The 21,261-nt window shown below is 43.7% G+C and overlaps 2 protein-coding genes across 4 annotated transcripts in view; both read left to right on the top strand.

The window, feature by feature from the left end:
• The window catches only part of GTPBP2 (GTP binding protein 2), a 220,971-nt gene that overhangs the window by 120,605 nt on the left and 79,105 nt on the right, over positions 1–21,261 (top strand). The gene's annotated exons all lie outside the window — the stretch shown is intronic.
• Positions 5,231–21,261, top strand: part of MRPS18A (mitochondrial ribosomal protein S18A) — a 20,490-nt gene continuing 4,459 nt past the window's right edge. The window contains exons 1-6 of one of the 3 annotated variants that reach the window (XM_065679960.1): positions 5,233–5,380; positions 5,544–5,575; positions 8,325–8,435; positions 15,351–15,474; positions 16,287–16,353; positions 17,861–17,952. In XM_065679960.1, coding sequence (XP_065536032.1) covers positions 5,281–5,380; positions 5,544–5,575; positions 8,325–8,435; positions 15,351–15,474; positions 16,287–16,353; positions 17,861–17,952 — 526 coding nt within the window. In that variant the 5' untranslated portion in view covers positions 5,233–5,280. Of the gene's footprint in view, positions 5,381–5,543; positions 5,576–8,324; positions 8,436–15,350; positions 15,475–16,286; positions 16,354–17,860; positions 17,953–21,261 lie in introns of all 3 variants that reach the window. The other 2 variants (XM_065679958.1, XM_065679959.1) reach the window with 2 other exon arrangements.

Raw genomic sequence — 21,261 nt, 5'->3', positions numbered from 1 at the left:
TTTTCTGGTAAACCTCAGGCTTTGGTGGCAACAAGAGAGGAAACCGAGTCAACACTGTATGTGCTGCAGCCAACAGCACAGAACACTGATGCAGACAGCTGGCCTCAGGCTTTCGTGACTCTGCAGTGAGAGACCACGCCAGGACTCTCCTCGTGTGAATGACCCAGGGGACTCCAGGTCTCCTGCTCATCCTCGCCATTTACAAGCACGTCTGTTGTTGAAAGCAAACTCAGCATTCACTGTAACACAGCCTGAAGACACAACATTTTTAATACAAAAAAACATACAAATGTATTTCAAAACTTATAAACCATCTTTATGTCGCAAATAAACCCTCTGACTTCATTTAATGCAAACTAACACTGCCTGTGTTTCAGCGCACTGGTATCTGAACATGCAACAATGTGGTGGTCTTTATGGCAACCGCCCCTCACAAATCCAATGTTTTTCATTGTCTGTTTTTATGAAGTCCCTCCTTCACCTGTGTTAGGAAAAAAAGGCACTTAACATCTGGAAAAATTAAAGCTTTGGAAGTTTGCCGGTCTGATTGCCATGGTGTTGTTACAGAGGTTTTGTTCCTTACAATCCTCTCATGCAGAGGACCTATTAACTGTCAGAGATCAAATCTCAGCACAAGTGGTTGACTTGCTCATATGGAACATTCCCAAAATGTCAAAAGTCATTAATATTTTTTAAACACTGAAAATCTCAGAACTTATCATTTTTGTATCAGAAGTGATTTTCAGTGATCCTAAAGGTTTCTCCCTCTAACAAATGCCATCACTGAGGTACTTCAGCTGGTGTCAGCAATGCCACAGGTACTGGGTAGCAGGGAAAATATATAAGGAGAGGGGCGGGACAGAAACAGAACTGAAGTGCTCTCAAAAAAGGAAGTTGGATTAATTTTCCCAAAGGATTTTTCCTGTTTACACTTAGCTTGAAATCTTGGAAAGAAATGCAATGAAATTATTACTTGATTATTTTACTTCAAAAAATAACCATACCCACTGGGAAAATAATAAACCCTTAAAAATATAAACAAGTTATTTTCAAGTGAGTCGCTCATTCTTCTACCAGACTGCTCTTTTTGCAGCATTTCCTTCCTGCCACCTTCAGCCACCTTTTCATCCCCATCCCTGCTTCAAATTATTAAGTTCTGTCCCAGTATTATTCTCCTCCACGTTCTGAAGTCTGTTTCAGAACCTGTAAAATGCTGTCGTGTGGAATGGGCCCTTCCTGCTGTGGTCACTCTCCACCAGGACACCTGACTCACATATGTGACATGATCCCTGCAGGAGCCCCCGTGCCCTAACAGACTCATGACACTGGAACAAACTTCAGAAAGGTTGCTGTACTGCAGTGCTTAAGTAGGATGAACTGCATTTTTGGTGAATGAGATTGTTACTCTCTTCCCTTCTTCAGACTTGAGGGGTTTTGACACTTTTATTTTTTACAATCAGGAATTTCATTTGAATTCTCCAGACATTCTTTTAATGTAACTATAAAGTATTACTGTGATAGGCTCTAAATATGGACTAGACAAAACTGTGAATCGGTGTCGTTTTTGCTACAACTGAGCACCTGCAGAGCAGTTCTCAGGATCTGCAGCATTTAATATACATACATAGCTAACGAGTTGAAAAGCTCACTAATTTAAAATCTTGGATGATCAGTTGTTGGACTTGAAGACATTTCTTCTGCTTTTGGTCACCCAACATCATATTACAAGCTATAATATAAATTTTAGCCATTTTGCAACCTACTCATCACCAGATTCAGGTTTTCCTAATGTTTCAAGAAGGGGGAAGGAGGCAAACTGTGGGATGCAAAGTGAACACTGACCTGCACTGACCCCTTCTGGAAAGCACCAAAAATGTACCATTGGAAACAAACCTGTACTGGTCCGGGGGGTGCATGTGGGAACTATGTGACCTAATAGCTTTTTCCATCTCCATTTCCATAACTTTCAATCATGTTTGGTTGGAACAGCCTCGGCCTTCATAAGCTATTTGTACGGGTAATGCTCTGGAGCAGATATACACATCATCCACTAGCACTCAATGGACCAGAAAAGGCCCAAAGGACCACAAAAGTTTCTTTGTAGTTGGAAGCAGAAAACAGCAGTATGTTATAGGAAATCAGAAAGACAGCAAAACATAATCTGTTTTATCAGATAAGACCAGAACACATATTAGTGTGAAAAGAAAAATGGAGCCTTACAGAACATCTACAATGTCAAATCCCAAAGCATTTCAAACAAGGGAATACCATTTCTTTGAGAACAGTCCCATAAAATCTCTGGAGACCATAAGCAGCTAGGACACACGTTTCTCATCTAAAATAGGGTATTTCCTTGCTCCTGACTAGACCTACTTGGGAGTGCAGGTTTAGTTTTAATCCAAAAGGAAAAGGAGTCATTCTTCAATGGCCAGCAACATCCCTTGGAAATGTTCAGTTCTAACTAAACTGGATGACCTTCCGCAGTGCTGACAAATCACAGACCATGGCTGAACTGACTTACAGAAAGAAAATCACTTTATTTTCTCTCTTGTGCAGGGACATAGCATTCAGGACTATTTTTCTTTACCGCTGAATACAAGGTCTTGCTGAAATAAACACATTCAAAAACTATCTGCAAGAAATCAGAAATACGTCAAATTTCCAAACTTGGAAAGTGATGATGGGTTTCAACTCAAATTGGCACATGCTTTGTTTGTCTCCTTGGGACTCAATGTTCTGCATTACTAACAGTTGTAGAAAATACTCAGAAGACAAAGAAAACATCTCAGGAGAAGAGGGAATTTGCTCAAACCAGACTGCTGTTTTTTAAGAAAGCAACTGTTTTCCTTCTTTGCATTAATTTATGTGTCACCGAAATTCCATTAGAGACAGCATTTCTTTAAAGGTGAGGTGAGCAATTGGAGTACTTACTGTATCTGAACTATCACTGTGCTGCTAGCCTTTTTCTGTCCAACCAAATAGTGCTGCTTACATATCTGCATCAAAAGTCCTATGACACAGAGAAACTCTTGAACAGCCCTTGCTCCTCTGTCTACCTATCTTTTAGCATGGTGAGCCAGCATTATGCTTTTCAATGGTTAGTTTCTATCCCATGAAAAGAGTCACCCCTTTAGTTTTCCCCATCACAAGATGCAAGGAAGCCGACATAAGAAACTGCATTTAATTTAAGCCATTGAATAACTCCCCTGTTAGGCTGTTGCAGCTAAACTCCTTCCACTAGAATAAAACTCTCTATAACATTAAAAAAAAAAAAAAGTAAAGCAGCAACTCATAAAACCATGACATCACTACACCACTGAGCCTAAGAGTGTTCCTTCTCCTCATAAGGAAGTTATCCCTAGACTGGATGGCAGTAAATATTTTGTTTGGCTCTTATGTTTAAGCTTTTGGACAAGCTAAAAATCACCCTGCTTCTAGAAATCATTATATAGCATAATGTGGCGAAAGACCTCTTCCGGCAAGCTCTCCTACTTCCATTTGTTCTCTAACTGGGATGGCCCCATTTCCATTGCTCAGCATAGAGCACAAGAGTCTGGACAGAAGCCCTGCTTTCATTCCCACTTCTTCAGAAAGTCCTGGGGCTAAGGGCTTAGTTGTGCCACAGAAAGAGGTTAGCAGACTGGACTGTAACAAGAAGCTAGTGTACCACACAAGAAGGAGGTGGAAGACCTCCTGAAACAGGAAGATCACATTTCACATGAAATTTCACATTTATGTCGCGATTTCTATTTTACACATTTTAGCTGCTGAGAAGAATGTACAGAACATCTCAGGTGAGCACTGTGGACCACTGTTGAAACAGAATGGCATGAATGTGCATCAATACAAATGACATCCAAGGGACTTTTATCTCACTGTTAGTTTTGCCTCCTGGATTTTTCTGAAGAGTTGAAATTACAAAGAGAAAGCAAACAAGCTTTTGGGGAAACCCCACGAATGACCTTTGCTATTGACTACAGTCCAACTCAACCTTAAGAACACTCTTCATGAAGATACAGGATTACCATCTAAAACAAATAGTTTGTTGGTAGCTAAAGTCCCAGCTATCTGACACGCTCCCAACGGGCACCTCTAATCTATCTTCCATCAAAGCCTGATGGAAGAAGCTAAAAGATGAGGCACAAGGATGATAGTAAACGTTATCTCTCAGCAGCCGACAAGCTGTGCAAGACCCACCAAAGGCAAGCGATATTAAAACAAAAATGGAGAATACCTAAACTGGACCAACTGGTTACAGGAATAAGTTTACAGCCTGGCAACATGCTGCTTCAAACCTTCACCTGCCAAATTACAAAAGCCAGTGCAGGAACATGATCTGACCTTCACATCCCTAGCAGATACAAACTGCAGATTTGAAACAATCCCCTTCCTTGCACCCCACAGCCGACCCCAACACCAACCTCCACCCCAGTACAGGAATCATCCCAGAGCCGATCCAAACGCAGAACCCACTCCACCACACTTTAAACCACCCCTTGCCCTTCCTCTCACTGGAGACTCAGGAGCTATGGCAGGAATGTAGCTCCAGCCTCCGTAACAACTCCATAACATAACACACAGCAAACGCTACCTCTAGATTCACCTCCATGCCGAAGCGAAACAAGCTCAGAAAGAATCAGAATCACAGAACCATTAGGGTTGCAAGGGGCCTCTGGAGATCATCTTGTCCAACCCCCTGCCAAGGCAGGGACACCCAGAGCAGGTTACACAGCAACATGTCCAGATGAGCTCTGTATATCTCTGGAGAGATATATAACCCCCCTGAGCAGCCTCTTCCAGTGCTCTGCTGCCCTCAGCGTAAAGCAGCTCTTCCTCACACTGAGGTGAATTCTTGTGTTTTAGCTTATGGACATTGCTCCTTGCTTTGTTACTGAGCACCACTGAAAAGACTGTGGCACCATCCTCCTGGCACCCACCTTTGAGATATTTATATGCATTAATGAGATCCCCTCTCAGTCTTGTCTTCTTTAGACTGAACATGCACAGCTCACGCAATCTCTCCTCATTAACAAAGTGCTCCAAGCCCCTGATCATCTTTGTGGCCCTCCACTGGACCTTCTCTATTTATTCCTTGTCTTTCTCGTACTGACCAGCAGTAAACTACACGCGGGAAAGATGCTGGGCAAAGAACAACACACTCCAACCCCTCCCTCCCCTCATGTGTCATGGGCGGAGAAGGACGCGTATCAAAATGGCGCCGGCAGAGCCCGCCTTCCCCCCGCCGGAAGCGGCGTGACGGCAGGCGACAGCGACGGCAAGATGGCGGCGCCTAGCCTGCTGCGGGGGGGCCTGCGGCGGTTGTTCACCGGGCTGTTTGGCAGCGGTTGGACGTCGCCGCCGGCCCGAGCCCTCCGGGAGGGTGAGTCTGGGGCTTGGCTCCGCCCCGCCCGTCTCCCCGCTGCCTCACCGCGGCCGCGAGAGGCGGCTGTGTTCTCTGTATTTCACCCTCTCCCCCCAGAAAACACTGGTCCTGTTAGTCTGAGTGAGTCTCATCTTGTCCTCCCGTCTCTCTTTTTTCGCAGTCGTGGAGGTGACTGAAGGCAATACGACCACAGTAAGTCCCTGCACCCCTTTTCCTCAGTAGTTGCTTTTGCTGTCCCTTCTCTGTCCTTCAGCCTCCCGTTGCGTGTGGCTCTGTCCACCAAGGCCTCGCTACGATGCCCAAAAGAAAAAGAGGGTAAAAAGGTCGCTTTTCTGCTTGAAAGACATCAGGGTAACCTGATCTAGTTGACAACGCCCCTGCTTATTGCAGGGGGGTGGATTAGATGTCCCTTGGAGGTCCCTTCCAGCCCAAATCATTCTATGGTTCTATCACAGGGTGTGAAAGGAAAACCAAAGTAGGAGTGTGTTGCAAATGCAGGTGAGCAATGGAGGGCTTGGCAGTCAAAGGTTGGGGTCGTCATCCTGTTGCTGGTGATGGGTGCAACCTGATTGATCATGCTCTGAAGGTCTTGAGTTTCCTTCTTGTTATATTTGTGTTAGTGGACATGTCATGTTTGAAACCTACATGGAGCATGATGCTTGTATTTTAGATATATAATATCTAATAGAATATGGTAGTTAGCAAGATCTCAAAGACTGTCAACAAAAATAAGGTGAAGGTGTGAGTTGGTATAGTGGAAAGTCTCTTTTTTTTACTCTTCAAGTGCCAGGCTACTAATCTTTGCCCAGAGACCTGAAGGGAAGTGCTTACAATCGTGCACTGAAGTTGTTTTAACAAAAACAAGGGGGGAGTGCACACACCACTACAACATATACAGTAGATTGCTGTACTTTGCCCTCGGTTTCAGAGGGAATTCATATTATAATCACAAAGTGCCAATACATTAACTGAGGCTTGAAGTAAAAAAGGTATGCATTGCAATAGCAGAACCCTTTAGAAAAATCATTCTTCCTGGCCCGTTGTAGAAGCATAAGGGAGACTTTCTACTGTGTAATATCCTAGCATCAATCTAGGATCCATCAGTACCCATAGATGAGGAACATCTTGTAACAAATAGTGCAAATTGAGGAACAAAAAGGCTGATACTCTTCTTGGCATATCCTCCGTTCACTCCATTTATCCTACCAACTCTACATCAGTCTTTCTGAATCCATCTTTCTGTGTTCATCTTTGGATGTGTCCTTGCTTTTATTAGTATTGAAGGAAGTGTTTGACATGAACCAGATGAGTGAATCTCAGAGAAATCTGTATTTCATCAGCATACTGAGAATGTAGAGTCCCGGTATTCCCTCTTAGTTCTCTAACAGAAGAATAAAATCTGGGTAGATTAACAATATGAAAATCCTCAGTAGTTGGGGAATAATTGCCAAAGAACTGTACATTTAAATTTATCTCAAGAAGAAATGATATTGACATTGTCTTCTGAATCTTTATTCATTTCCAAGATGGAATTACAGTTAAATTAAAGTCTGAAGGCAGACTGGCGAGAATCAAGACTGGACACACTGGCTTCCCAGAAAACTGGCTTTACCAGTGAATAGAAAATTAGTCACTGGCCTATGTTTTATATTCATAGTAAGTTTTTTGGTTTTGTGAAAACTGGCTGTTCTACTTGTGGGGGGAGTAGTCTTACTTAAAAATTGACAATATTTTCTCTCTTTGAGGTAGCAAAATGCTTGAACTACATACAACTTAAATGTTGCCGTTTTGCCATCACTAGACAAGAAAGACAAAACATGGTTAAAAAGTAGTTCTGACAGTTCAGCTGGATGACAGTTTCGCATGCACACTTACAGAAAACATCATGCTTTTCTCTTCCCAGGTTTTCAGGCACTGAAACTGATGGCTCAGTCTAAATCAGCCAGCTTTTTTCTTTAAAGTAGCATTGCATTCCACCCAGGGTTTGTTTTTAAACACTCTGGCGCTTGCACTGTTTGAGAGTATCATTTGGTGTGCAAAATCTGATTTTAATCTTACCGTGACCAGAGGAAGTTTCCAGAATATTTTGGAGGAAGAAGAAGTGGCTTAGTTTTATTGTCTTTTCTGTCTCATTCAGCTGCAGTTTGAGATAGCTCTTGCTTCTATTCATAAGCCCTGAAAAAAAGACAAGTGCACATGTAGATAGGCTTCATATTCCTAACATCTACATTTAGAAAACAGATTTCTCAAGTCCTTCCCCCACACACCTTCTACATCTCTGTGTGTTACTTTGGAGAAAACGTGAGTGTTGGGTGTCACCACTTCGTAGTGATACAGAAAAGATGACAAAATGATCTGCTAAAGGAACCGTTCAGGGAATTAAACTGGATTAAAAAAAAAAAAAAAAAGTAAAAATCCACAGACATTCCTAACAGTCATTTCTTAAATTTAACATTTGTTAAGAATTTTTCCTGTTGGTGACTTACGATTTAGCAAGCTCCTGTGTGCTTTCACCTGCAATGGGCATCTGCTATTCTGTGACATTCTTGTATTCCCAGGGAAAAATGAGGTTTAAAGCTTTTGGCTAAAAGGCTGCTACAATTTCAAGGCATGGTGCTTCCTAGGAGTACTGCAATAAGTGGAATTCAGGGAGATCTGAGAACTTCACACTGACTATGAGCTAGTTTACATTTAGTAAATCATATATGTGAATTTACCAAATGGTCCTCTGTGCCCCTTGGATTTGTTCTTCTCCCCATAGTCTGTGTATACGCAAAGTGCTTGGTATATCTACAGGTAAGCAGGTTGAATAATGCAGATACTCTTCCCCTTATATGTACACAACATGTTGTGCACTTGCTGAAAAGTATTCCTCATGTCACAGGTGCTGGTAGAGGTCTAAACAATGCCTGATCATTTTATCCTCTGAATTGTTTCCTAGATCGAAGGGAGAATTATAGAGGATAAGGATGCTGCAACACTAACTCCTCCAAACCCCACTGGCCAGTGTCCCATCTGTCGCTGGAACCTGAAGCATAAGTATGATTACGTGGTAAGTTTAATGAAGGAGAGTTCCCCCATTCTCATCTCTCTTTTGCTAACTGTATCTCTGCTTCTTTTTGACTTAAGAAAAGCTTCCTACACACTAATTGTTTGCCTTGGCTGACAGTATTCCTGGGAAAAAGAGGATAAGCTTATATCAAATAGAAGGTTTGGAGTTATAAACATGGCCATCTGATCTGAGAAGGTCATATATCTTTTTTATGCCCAGCTGCTGCCTTTCAGCATTGCACTTCCAGGAGAATCAAACTGGAATGCAACGTACAGTCGACTGATAAAGGCCTGTTCTAACTCCAGAGAGTCCAAAAGACTTGAGTAGACCAAGTATGTATCTTCAAGCACTACCATTTCTCACTGAGTCACTGTGTGTTAACAACTGGTTTATATAACTTCTAAACTCTTGATGGGTATGAAGGAGAGCGTATGTGTTTACATCCCTTGCAACATCAAAAATAGGTTTGAGTCAAGCTTTTTGCAGGAAATGCTAATGAGAAGTTTATTAGCTAATGAGAGGATTACTAACACTAAGTGTAGAAGATGGGAGTGAAATACTCTAATGCTTTAAAACAAAAGCGCAATAGTCAAGACACTTTAGAATAAGCATGCGATACAAGATACAGAATGTAACTTTACAAGAAGTCATTCAAACACAGCTTACAAAAGGACTGAGTGCCTTCCCAGCAAGCTGAAAACCCAGTACTGGAACTAGAAAAGAAGAAAACCAGACAGGAACATGCTGTTAGTAAGATAAGGCAACAGAAAACTCAAAATAACTTAATGTCAATAGGATTAGGGCAAGAGAGATATAAATGCACTTGGAGGAAAAGAAATCTTTGTGAGAAAGTCCATTAAAGAGAGTACAAGGGACTGAAAACTACATTGGCTGCAGAATGACTGAGCTGCTCACATGCAGTCGTAGGATGTACACAAAAGAAAAATTATGTTTTAATATCTAGGTAGGAATAGCAATCTTGCAAATGTAAACCAACAGGAAAAACAGGTACATAAACAACTTAAGTATTGAATTAGCTACTGACCAGCAGGCCTGAATTGTACGTAGCCCAAGATCTCAAAGGTAATTAGCTAAAAAACACATTATTTCACTTGCAGGATTTTGGTTTCTGTTTAAAAGCCTGAAAAAATCCTAAGGAATCACTAAATTTTTTGAAAATAGCAAGTGAAATCCTAAGTAGCTGAGAGAGGAAGAAGAATGATGCTGATGCCTACCATTTGGTAACTCAGACATTGCAAATTCCAAGTAAAATGGTGTCAACTAGGACTAAAAACAAATAACCTGTTGTATAGGGCTAATTATGACTCATGAATTATGAAGAATGTGAGTACAGCAGTCTTGCCAGATAAAATACTTGCAGTTACTCCAGCAGGTGAAACAACAGATGGGAGATGTAAATGAAATACTAGTTTACTATCTTTCAAAGCCTGTGTTGCAGAAATAAAGTTGTTCAGGATCTGAGGGTTGTCAGTGATTGACTCAGGCTGGATGCAATATTAAATGGTGAAGTAAACTGGGAGCAGCGGAGTGTTTAGTGTTCTCTGGTCTAGTTTTTCAACAATCTGGGAAAGCTAAGAATACAGCAATTTGCAAATGATAAAAAATCAGAAAAAACGGTACATACCATTAATGAATGGAAAGTACGACAGGAATAGATCACATTTGTTTTATTTTGCTTGTGTTTGAATGTAGCAGTTTCTTTCAGCTCTTTCCTCCTTTGTGGTTGCTGAACTGTGTTGTGATCAAAACAGACCAATCACACTGGAAAATATTTAAGGTTAATACATTTTTATGTGACTTCTAAACGCAAGGGGTCAACAGCTTCATTAAACCAGGTAGTTCTACAGGCTTCCAGAGAGCATTCTGTAAGTCACACGTTAACAAGTCCAGAGAAACTATAAACTGGTGCTCAGGGATGAATTAAGCTATAGGAGCAGATTAAATCTTGGAAATTAATATGTAGCCTTATTTTCTGTTTCTGACTGTAGAAGACTGTTGCATGTAGAGATAACAGTGCCATTGAGAGGCAGAAAAGCCTTTTTAGACAACATGACTGTGATGCTGTAGAGCCGGAATTTCAGGATTACAAGCAGGCTGTTGGTCCCAACAGACAATGTAAAGGATGAGCCTTAAGTGTATTGGTAGAGTGAACTAAGGTTATAAGTTTTCTTCCATGCTTCAGTTTTGATTTTTTTAGATCTTGATTTCTGTTATTCACTATGGAGGCAAGAGAAAACCAAATGTGAGGAGAGATCCTGCAGCCAGAGTCTTGAGAATCATTGCCAAGATCATTCTTAAGAAAATATGGCCCTGAAAGACAAACTAGAAACATGTCCACCCTGTCACATAATTTTTTGAATCCATATGTACCTGATGTGTATATGTATATATCCAGTACTCCTGCTGTAGAGCAGAGGAGAACCTGGACAAAAAGGTAGAAAGTCATTTCCAATCTGTAGGGTTTCTTACCTCAGTATTTAGAAGCATTCCTCTGTGGGGCTGATGAGAGCTAGGAGAAATTTCTGTTCTGGAGTGAACTACCTCTTCTGCTTGAGTAAGTCCCTTATATGTTTGACAGGTTTGTACCAGTCACAGATTTTCAGGCTTTTAAATGTTAAGGTGAATAAAATCTCCCTTTTCTGCACAAAAGTGCTGTCTATTCTTTGCTGCAGCAGTGATGAGCAGCAGAAACTTGAAATGCTTAAATAATAAAGTACAGGCATTTAACTGTGTGGGTAATTAAACAGTGTCACAATTTACTCACTGGTTAATTGTCCTGAAAGTCTGTAAATTGAGAACAGCTATTTTTGTTAAAAGAGTTTAGTTCATACAGCATAACGTATAATCTATGCTTGGTAAGAGATCATAATAGGTGGATCACAGTGGTTCCTTTGAGATTGATAAGCTGAGATCAGTCAATTGCACAGAAGGGAAAGTGTGAGCTTTTTTGCTTGGGATGCTTGTAATTGGACTGAATGAGACACTATGAAAAGGGAAGTGTTGAATTAGCCCCTGAGGGAGCTGAGTAATATGACCTCACAGGACTTTTCTTTTGTCATGTGCAACTAGCACCGTCTAAAGTAGTGGCATAATGAGTTACTTTGGCTGTCAGAGAACTGGGGGACCAATGTCTCCAAAGTTATTAATCAACTGAACAGGCATTGTGAGCACTAGCAGGTCATGATTCTAACCTGCCTCAGCTGTGGTGTGGGGGGTTGCAGTTGTCCATGCCAGTTCGGCCCTTAGTCTCTGCTGAGGCTCAGTATAGCAGAGCCCAAGGTATAAATTCCCATGGTTTGTGGTCTGTGTGGGTCTGACCATTGAAACTGAGACCTCAGTTGATTTTTATTTTTCACATCCATTGGAGATTAAAAAAATAAAATATTTTGGTCATTGTCAGGATGCAACTGGGTCGAAACCTGCAATCCTGTTATGAAATGCCTGGAGAATGGTGTATGGCTCCCAGGGGTAAGGGAGAAAGGAAAAACTAAACTCTTGTATAACTGGAAATAATGACTGGCAGACTTGTCTGATACAGCCCAGTAATAATTTGGCTACACAGACAGAACTCTTTGTGCGGTAAATGAAGGTTTTAATGAATTGCATGTAATCAATCAAGGATCCTGTGTTTCAAAGCACATGCAGATATTAAAACCCAGAGATGCCTCTGTATTTTGGTTGCCATCTATTCACAAGAACTTGCTGTACATAGTGTTTCATTTAGCAAGTTTATCCAGACCTTTTAGAGGTAAAGGCTAAACTTGTTTTTAATTTTCCACTTCAAACATCATTAGTCTGAGTAGGCAGTAAATATGTCATCTTGCTTTGGCAGCAATTAGGGGAAACCAAAGTGCAAGCTTTGCCTGTTAGCCCTAGATTAATTCAATCCAAGTTGTTTTCATCAAATGCTGCAGATTACAGGGCTGGGAATCTGGGTCCAGCCTCGTGGGAGCTGTCCAGTGATTAAAGCAAATCCGTGGTTATAGGCTTGGCTGTCCACAAGCACAAAATGTGAATTTCATGGAACATGACGGCACCATGAGAACTTGCCAGATACATTTTTTTTGTTGACCGCTCTGCATACTTGTTCGCTTCCCTTCACAGCTGCCCCATAAAATTGGCTGTACCTGTCTGCTTGCTCCCAGTGGTAAGAGGCATCTGTGCGAGTACTCTGGGAGCGGTACCTGGCCTGTTGTTAACTGTAGGGATCTTCAGAAATGAACCAACCTTCTGTCAAGTGTGCAGCATTTAAGGCCGAACAGCGTGAATGTAATTTGGAGCTGCAGCGGCTTCGACATGGGTGATTTTAGTTAAGAAATGACAGCCACGCAAGGGTGTTGGTCAGGTGGTGACACTGTTGGTCAGAGATGGTAGCAGAGAATGGATTTTCCTGATTTTTTCCACAGGGGGAAAACAGAGTATCTCCCTTTGCTTCCTACCTCCTGCCTTTGCATGGAAACACTTGATAACAAGCTTGTGACTCCATGAGGCGTGGTAGTAATATGAGAAATCACTTGGACCACACACACCCTTCACAGGAGCCTGTGGCCTACTTAGGCTTTCATGGCTGCAACGACCAGAACAGTCTCAAACTTGACATCAGCTCCCTTTTTCCTCTTCCCCTCAGACTAATGGAACAGTCTAGTAGAAAAGTCTAGGAAGTGTTTTACTTTCTAGGCACTTGGAGCTGAACAGCCCTTTTGCACTTGAGGAAATGATAATGCTTTTGCTAAATGGCAAATTGAGCTGTTAGTGATTTGGAGAATTGCTAAAGATGAGGGAAAAAGGGGACAGAGACTTGCTCTGGTTTCCTGAATCCAATCCACTGCATTTCAGGAGTGTCCAAAAGTCAGTGCCCTTGGACTGTTTTGGCTGGCTTCTATCCAGTTTCCACCTGTGCAGCCAGCACCAGCTGGTCCCCTGGTTACTGTTCTCATTGGCAAGGCCATGTGTTAGCTGGGCTGAGGACACTTTGCTTCTGTTTTAACCATAGATGGCTTCTAGTTTGCTAGTTTCTCAGCTGTGCTTTTCTTGTTCCTTTGACACACCATCACTCTATATGGTGTTTGATAAGTCATTTTTATCAGTGAGAAGTTGCCTAACCTGCCATATTTTCAGAGGCACTGAAGATCAGTCTGAACACATTCATAGTACACAAGTGGAGGTAGAAAAGAAGGCAGATAAGGCTAGAGGGAAGTTGTCTGTCATGATGATAATAGTGAGGGTGGGATTGAAGGAAAGGAGGGAAAAGAACAGAAACAAACCACAAAACCCCAAAACAAATGAAAACCATCTAAATTTTGACTGCAGCACTTGTATGACATCTGTCAGAATTGGTCATCACTGGAAACGCATACCGACTTCCAGCAGCCACCTTCAAAGCTGAGCTGCTCTTGTGTGGTGGAGGTGGATGTATAATTCCTAGATAGCTAGGTTTTCTGAATATTCATTTTATATCCACTTGTGTTTGTTTGCTTTTGCAAGGGCAGTAAATGGAGGTAGGAATGTGCCAGGGAGCTCTTTGTAAAAGAGCGAAGATAGGGGGGTGGGAGCAGGTCTGTGATGGAACAGCAGGCAGTCTTGGTCACCCCATGTGAAAAGCAGTAAGTACTCTTTGTTCTTGCCTGTTGCCCTAGACAGGGGAGGTGTAAAGTGCTGATGTACTTGGTTTGAGTTCTCGTTCTGTCAGGGTGCTCCCTGGCAGGTCCCTTCCAGCCGGCACGTAGCCTCTGCATCATCCAGCTACCTTAACTATCAACATGTTTACAACAGCAGTGAAGAAGTAAATTCTCAACCAGCAACAAATCTGTCCACAGATAGGGAAGAAACAAGCACAGTCTCCAGAGGCTATTTGGGCCAACTTAAGTTGATGTCAGCATGTCAAGAGGACTTGCCTGCATTGGCCTGAAGGGTACATTTGCACTTGTGTGTGGAAGTGGAGAGCATGTATATAAATGCTGAGATGTTCTACTGTGTACAGTTAACGGGACACTTGTCCAACAGCTGTTGCTGCTGTGTTTAAAAAATGGTCATCCCAGCCCTGTGATAGTATCTGATTGTAGAGATTCCTTTAATTTTGTTTTTATTAAGAGTGCTTTATGTTTCTAGAGCTCTTAATTGGAAAGGTCAACAGCAGTCCAATCTAAATAATTCTCAAGTCACAGACAAACATGCTCCACATGCTCTGAGTGTCCTTCCATCCAGCATGGCTGTAACAGCCCCACCTAATGCACGCACAGTTGAAGGACTGAAGGCAGCAGTTTATCCTGTTAGGTCTTTCTCATCAGCACGTGTTCTCTTCTTATAAAAAGCTTCTTCATGCAAGTTCTTGGACCATTTCCTTGCTCTCCACCCCTCCAGAGAGACATAAGGGAAGTTCCACCATGGGAAACTGGATGAAAATTCGAAGGGTAGATAGCAGAGAACAAGCCTGCTCTGAGGGGACAAGGAGGGGGCCAGAGGTGATCTAACATATCTGTGACCTTTGGGACAGCAGCTGTGATGGCATTTCAAGTTGTGTAAACAATGTCCATCTGTAGGTCTTGTGTAACCATGTCTGAGTACCTAGGACAACATTATCTTAGCTAGAATCTTGGAGCAAGTGACAATGAAGTAGCAGCATTGCGGCTGACATCATGTGTTTACACTGATGAAGTCAGGGGAAGACTCAGACCATCTGAGTGACCTTACTGAGCTAAGCTGGCAGGCAGAGCGACAGAAAGCAGAAGTCACTTGGTGTCAGACTGCAGCCAAAATGCGTAGGAAGGAATCATTGTTTTGCTTTGCTTTGTTTTGAGTTGTGTACACAGCGCGAGGGTCAGCACAATACCTAAGAATCACAGCAGTTAACATAGCAGTAGTACTGATGGGTTTGCCCTTCTCTTGGTCCCTCAGGATGTCTTGCTGCTGAGTCAGTTTATCCGTTCTGATGGAGGGATGTTGCCACGAAGGATCACAGGCCTTTGTTTGGAGGAGCACAAGAAGATTGCTGTCTGTGTAAAGATGGCTCACCGTGCAGGTACCTAGCCTCCTCCTAAGACAACCCCTTATTGTGGGGTACCCATAGAAGCCCTTGAGAGGGGTCTCCTGTCCAGTTAGTGTAGCTCAGTGAGATGTCATTCTCCAGTCACCCAGCAAACTCATTATTGTCCAAGAGCTGGGACAGGATGATGGGCCATAGGCTACTTGTTCCACTTTCTATGTGTCTTGGCTCCTGCCTTGGCAGCAGACACCCCTGCAGATGGGTCTACCATTGCAGAAAGATCTGGGAAGTGGCATAGTTTCTCATAACTAATGATTAAGTACCAGTATCTGACATTACTTGATTTAGTGTAAGCTTGACCTGTTAATAGCATGGTAGCACCTGTCTACCATCTGCCATGTGAAGGCTTTTTTAATTTATCCTAGGAGTAGGACCCGGATTAACACAGTCAAGAGTATAGTGCTGATCTTTATGCCTGGTACCTGAGTTCTGTCCAGGTTAAATGGACTGAGAATTTTAATGGTCAGTTTTTCATCCTAGAGATGGAATCTGATTTGACACCAGTGCCCTATGTCTTCTCAAAAAGCCTATCCAGTGAGCCCAAGTGGCTGTGTCTTTGGTGTGCATTTCCTCTCTATACGCAGCAAAAACTCCTAGCTTCTCTTTGGCTGGGGTTGCAGGTTCAGCAAAAAATTTAAATATAAAATACCCTTTCTACTGTACTTGAGTTTTTGCTGTGCTGTCCCAGCAGGGACCTGGGTCACTGGGCTTATAAGGTGTAATGTAACTTCTGGATGCTCTAGAGGCAAGAAGGAACTGCAAAATATTCTCACGCCTTTCTTTTTCAGGTTTGTTGCCAAACCACAGACCTCCACTTCCTGAAGGGCATATTCCCAAGAAACCCAAACTCAACAGGTGAATAGTCTTGTCTTTCCACATCTCTTTTTCAGCATTAGATTGGAAAAGGAGAAGCAGTTCCTTATAACTGGGTAAAAGATGCCTCAGGCAACAGGACTCGTATGTCCAGCTGGAGACTGGTAACGAGTGGTGTCCCTCAGGGATCTCTGTTGGGACCTGTCTTGTTCAACATCTTGGTCTCTGACATGGACAGTGGGATTGAGTGTGCCCTCAGCAAGTTTGCCGATGACACCAAGCTGTGTGGTTTGGTTGGTACGCTGCAGGGAAGGGATGCCATCCAGAGGGACCTTGACACGCCTGTGAGGTGGGCTGATGCCAGCCTTGTGAAGTTTAACCATGCCAAGTGCAAGGTCCTACACCTGGGTCAGAGCAATCCCAGGCACAGCTACAGATTGGGCAGAGAAGAGCAGCCCTGCGGAGAAGGACTTGGGGGTGTTGGTTGATGAGAAAACGAACATGAGCCAGCTTCAGTGTGCGCTCGCAGCCCAGAAAGCCAACCGTATCCTGGGCTGCATCAAAAGGAGTGTGAGCAGCAGGTCAAAGGAGGTGATCCTGCCCCTCTGCTCTGCTCTTGTGAGACCTCACCTGGAGTATTGTGTGCAGTTCTGGTGTCCTCAACATAAAAAGGACATGGAACTGTTGGAACAAGTCCAGAGGAGGGCCACGAGGGTGATCAGGGGACTGGAGCACCTCCTGTATGAAGACAGGCTGAGGAAGTTGGGGCTGTTCAGCCTGGAGAGGAGAAGGCTGCGTGGGGACCTCATAGCAGCCTTCGAGTATCTGAAGCAGGCCTATAAGGATGCTGGAGTGAAGAGTCCCTGGGGACTGTAGTGATAGGACAAGGGGTAACGGGTTCACACTTAAACAGGGGAAGTTTAGACTGGATATAAGGAAGAAGTTCTTTACTGTAAGGGTGGTGAGGCACTGGAATGGGTTGCCCAGAGAAGTTGTGAATGCTCCATCCCTGGCGGTGTTCAAGGCCGGGTTGCATGGAGCCTTGGGAGACATGGTTTAGTGTGAGGTGTTCCTGCCCATGACAGTGGGGTTGGAACTAGATGATCTTAAGGTTCTTTCCAACCCTAACTATTCTAGGATTCTATGATTCTGTAAGTGTACTCAAAGCATTTCAGAGAAAGTCAGCCTATCATCATACTCTGTCAGTCTTCTAAGGACAGACCACATCTCATTCAAACCGTTTATTCACGCAGGATTAAAGCTGCCACACATGTTAGAGTCTGCCCTCCCTTCCTCAGCTGCTCTCACCTCCACATCACTAACACTCAGTAGGGCAGTCACAGCACACGGAGTAGTTGAGATTGGAAGGGGCCTCTGGAGATCATCTGGTCCAAGCCCCCTGCTCAAGCAGGGTCAACCTAGAGCAGGTTATCCAGGACTATGTCCAGTCAGGTTTTGAATATCTCCAAGGATGGACCTTCCACAGTTCTCTGGGAAGCTTCTTCCAGAGAACCACCCTCATGTTGAGAGAGTGTTTTCTTATGTTCAGACAGAATTTGTTGTGTTTGAATTTGTGCCATTGCCTCTTGTCACTGGACACCACTGGGAAGATTCTGGCTCAGTTGTCTTTACACCCTTCAGGTATTTCTAAACATTGCTAAGACCCCTCTGATTCATCTTTTCTCCAGCCTGAGCAATTCCCTTTCTCTTGCCTTTTGGTGCATGGCTCCCAACAGCAGTGGGGTGCCCAGGAGGGGTACCAGCAGTTAGTGTGGGGCTGAGCAGCCAGCAGGGGACTATCACAAGTCTGTTCTTCTCTGCCCCTTACCTGTTTCCCCCAGTCAGCAATTCACCCTCTGCCTGTCCTTCCTATGCAACAGGGTCTCTTCCCCCTCCCCAACCTGAATGGCCCCTGGCCTTTGGTGGGCAAAGGGAAGGTCTGCGTCCACCTCCTATGCTTGGAGGTGCTAATCCCCTGTTTATGACCTCACACTCTGTTTCCATGGGGATGTCAGAGCAGTTTATGAACCTTGCATTAGCAAGCTGTGGGGTTACCAGGGGATTTGGGGCTGTTCCTGGGAGAACTTAGGCTGCAGGGCTGGGGAAGGCTGGAAACTCCTGCATTTCATGTCTGCATTCATTTCTGCAGTGGGGATTTAAGGCAAGCTCTTGGAAATGTCCCTTGGATGCTGTCAGGCTATGTACTAGCTATCAGTGAGGATCAAATTAGAGGCATCTACATCTGATGCAACCCAGTAGCCATCAGATACTTTAACTCTGAAAACTTCTTCCCTCTGTGTTACAACAGTTTGGGATGCTTTAGCAGCTGTGGGGTGGAGTGCATTATCTAGTTAGCATTCACGTAGCAACCCTGCTTAGCAGGTTGAGACAGGAAATGGTAAATCCTTTATCGCTGGAATCACACCAGGACTCCAGCTGTAATGCCCTGACTCTTATAAGTTGTTCCATAGACTTCTAGTGAGAACAAAGAACAGATACTTCCGGATACATTGTATGTGCAAGTAGGTGAGCTACACTTCTAAAATCAAAGAGATTTAACTTGGAGATTAGTATCCAACCTCCCTATTATATTGCTACTCCTTCCCTACACCACCCTTGTTTTTCTCCTCCTAGCAAGTGAATGTAGCAAGCAGAGTGGAAGCAGAGCTGTTGCTGAGGAGATAGAACAGCATTGAAATAGGCAAGCTTTGGGGTCTGGATGGAGAGAAGAGAATGGGATCAAGAAATCAGATTGAAAGTTTTCGTGGTGAGGCTGGAACTAAAACAAGTGAGTCCCAGACTGAGGATAATGTGTAGAGGTACTTCAGGAATACTCTCCTGGTCCCTGGTCTTCTCAGCCTGCTGCAAGCAGAAAACTCTGCATGTTGGAGCTGTGCAAAATCTTGGCCACTGAAGTTCGATGGGAGTTTTGTGCATAGCCCCACCTGCATCTCCCACTGTGTTCTCTGGAACAGCAGCTGACATCACATAAGGCAGGAGATGCATAGCACTGCATGGGGTTGTTGTGGCCCAAGTGCAGGACCTGGCACTTTGCCTTATTGAACCTTGTACCATTGGCCACAGCCTGTCCAGATCCCTCTGCAGAGCCTTCCTGCCCTTCAGCAGATCGACACTCCCACCCAACTTGGTGTCATCCACACATTCACATTCCTCAATCCCCTCATCCAGATCATCAATGAAGATGTTAACACCAGGCTCAATACCAAGCCCTGGGGGACACCACTAGTGACCAGTCACCACCACTCTAGGCTCGGCCTAGAGTGCTTTTCTCTCCAGTCTCACAAAGTTCTGGCTGATGCTCCCTTTTGCCAGACTTCTTCCAAGGTTATGTCAGTATTTTTGAGAGCAGTTTCTTCTCTTGCCAAAAGAGGGACAGACTACTCTGATGGAAGACCTTTTTGTCTCTGCTCTTCCCCGTGAGACAATGTACAGGCCAGCAGCATGAGAGGAACCCTATAGATCCTAAGGAAGTGCATAAAGAAGGGCCGAGGAGCTGTGTTAATGTATACTTTTGAGAACACCAGAAAAGCTTCTCCTCAGCTTTTCCTTGGCTGCACTTGTGGCTGTCTTGGCCAGACTGTTTGGCCCCTGTCACGGTCACCTTGTTTAAAGTGAGCCTGCTTCAAATACAAAGTGTCTGGAATGCACTAGCTAGCACCTAGCTGAGATTAAAATGTAACATGTCGCCATATAGAACTATCAGCAAACTGTCTTAGCAAGGGTCAGGAGTGCTGCCCTGCTGTTGATCTAGTGACGTGAAGTGTGGATTTATCATCCGGAGTGCCTCTGCCTGCTCTGCTCTTCCAAAAGGTGCTCTTGTGGTGCTTATTCAGTGTTCTCCAAAAGGCAGAATCCCTGCTTAATTTTCTGAAGGGGTTTTATGTCTCCATTTTATGAACTTTGGGCATTCCCTATTACATGCCTCAGATTTCTCTGCAGAAAGGTAAGAATTTCCCTGCTTAGCACTGGGTCACTTGGCAGCTGGCTCCCCTTACCCACCCCATGTCCTGATCCTCTTCCTGCCACTAGAATGGAAAAGGAGAACAAAATGCTTTGGGGTGTAGTGGCCTGCAGATTCCATCTTGTTCTTGGTCTAGTGCAGTATGGAATTGCCTATCCACAATGTAATTTAACATAGAGGATGAGATTGGGAACTGCAGAAGGTGTATCATGTGAAAGTGAAATGCCAGTCTGAGCCAAGCTCTATGGTCCTGTGGGTGGTAGGAGACATATGAGAACACTTTGTAGTCAGAATTCAACTGGGGAGTGCTCTGCAGTGCTCTCTTCTACCCCCTGCAGTTGTGACACTGTCCAGGTGAGACTCGCCATGATATTTCTTATCTCTTGGACTTTAATGCTGTGACTTTTTGCTTTCTGCCTGATTTGGTTTTGACAGTGATAGCTAGTGAGTGTTACCACTTAACTGCTTTACTATGGGTGCTTTTGAAGAAATATGGCCATGGGAATACCCATGTCATCCATAAATTCTTGAGTCTTCTGTCCTCTCCCTCTCTTCTTACCATTTGTCTGCAGAACTTGGACATGGAAAACCAATGAAGTTACCCCCCGTCAATGCAGAATTAAGTCCTACCGTTCATTTTCTCATGTTTGGCCCAGTCTGGGGCTTTCAGTGTTTCCAAAGGATGATTCCACAAGTAAATTTGTCTTGCAGCCAAGAATTGTTCCCTCATCCTTAGCCTGAATTCTCCCTTTCATAACCTCCTGCTGTTATTTCTGCATCCATTTGTGCTTCAGCCGGGCATGTTCCAGTGAAGTGCTTCAGCAACAAAATATTTTCACTAGCCCATGAGGCTGAGGAAGTTGTCGGGGATTTCACTAGCACTGTGCACAGTGACAGACTGTTCTCGTATTCCAGAGTCGTGTGTGTGCAGGCCACCACCAGAACTGTTTGGGAAGCGGTCAAGCACA

Source organism: Lathamus discolor, chromosome 5 (assembly GCF_037157495.1).
Source record: "Lathamus discolor isolate bLatDis1 chromosome 5, bLatDis1.hap1, whole genome shotgun sequence".
In the NCBI taxonomy this organism is placed as follows: domain Eukaryota; kingdom Metazoa; phylum Chordata; class Aves; order Psittaciformes; family Psittacidae; genus Lathamus; species Lathamus discolor.
The sequence above is the reverse complement of the archived record's forward strand: the minus strand, read 5'-3'. Positions and strand labels throughout refer to the sequence as shown.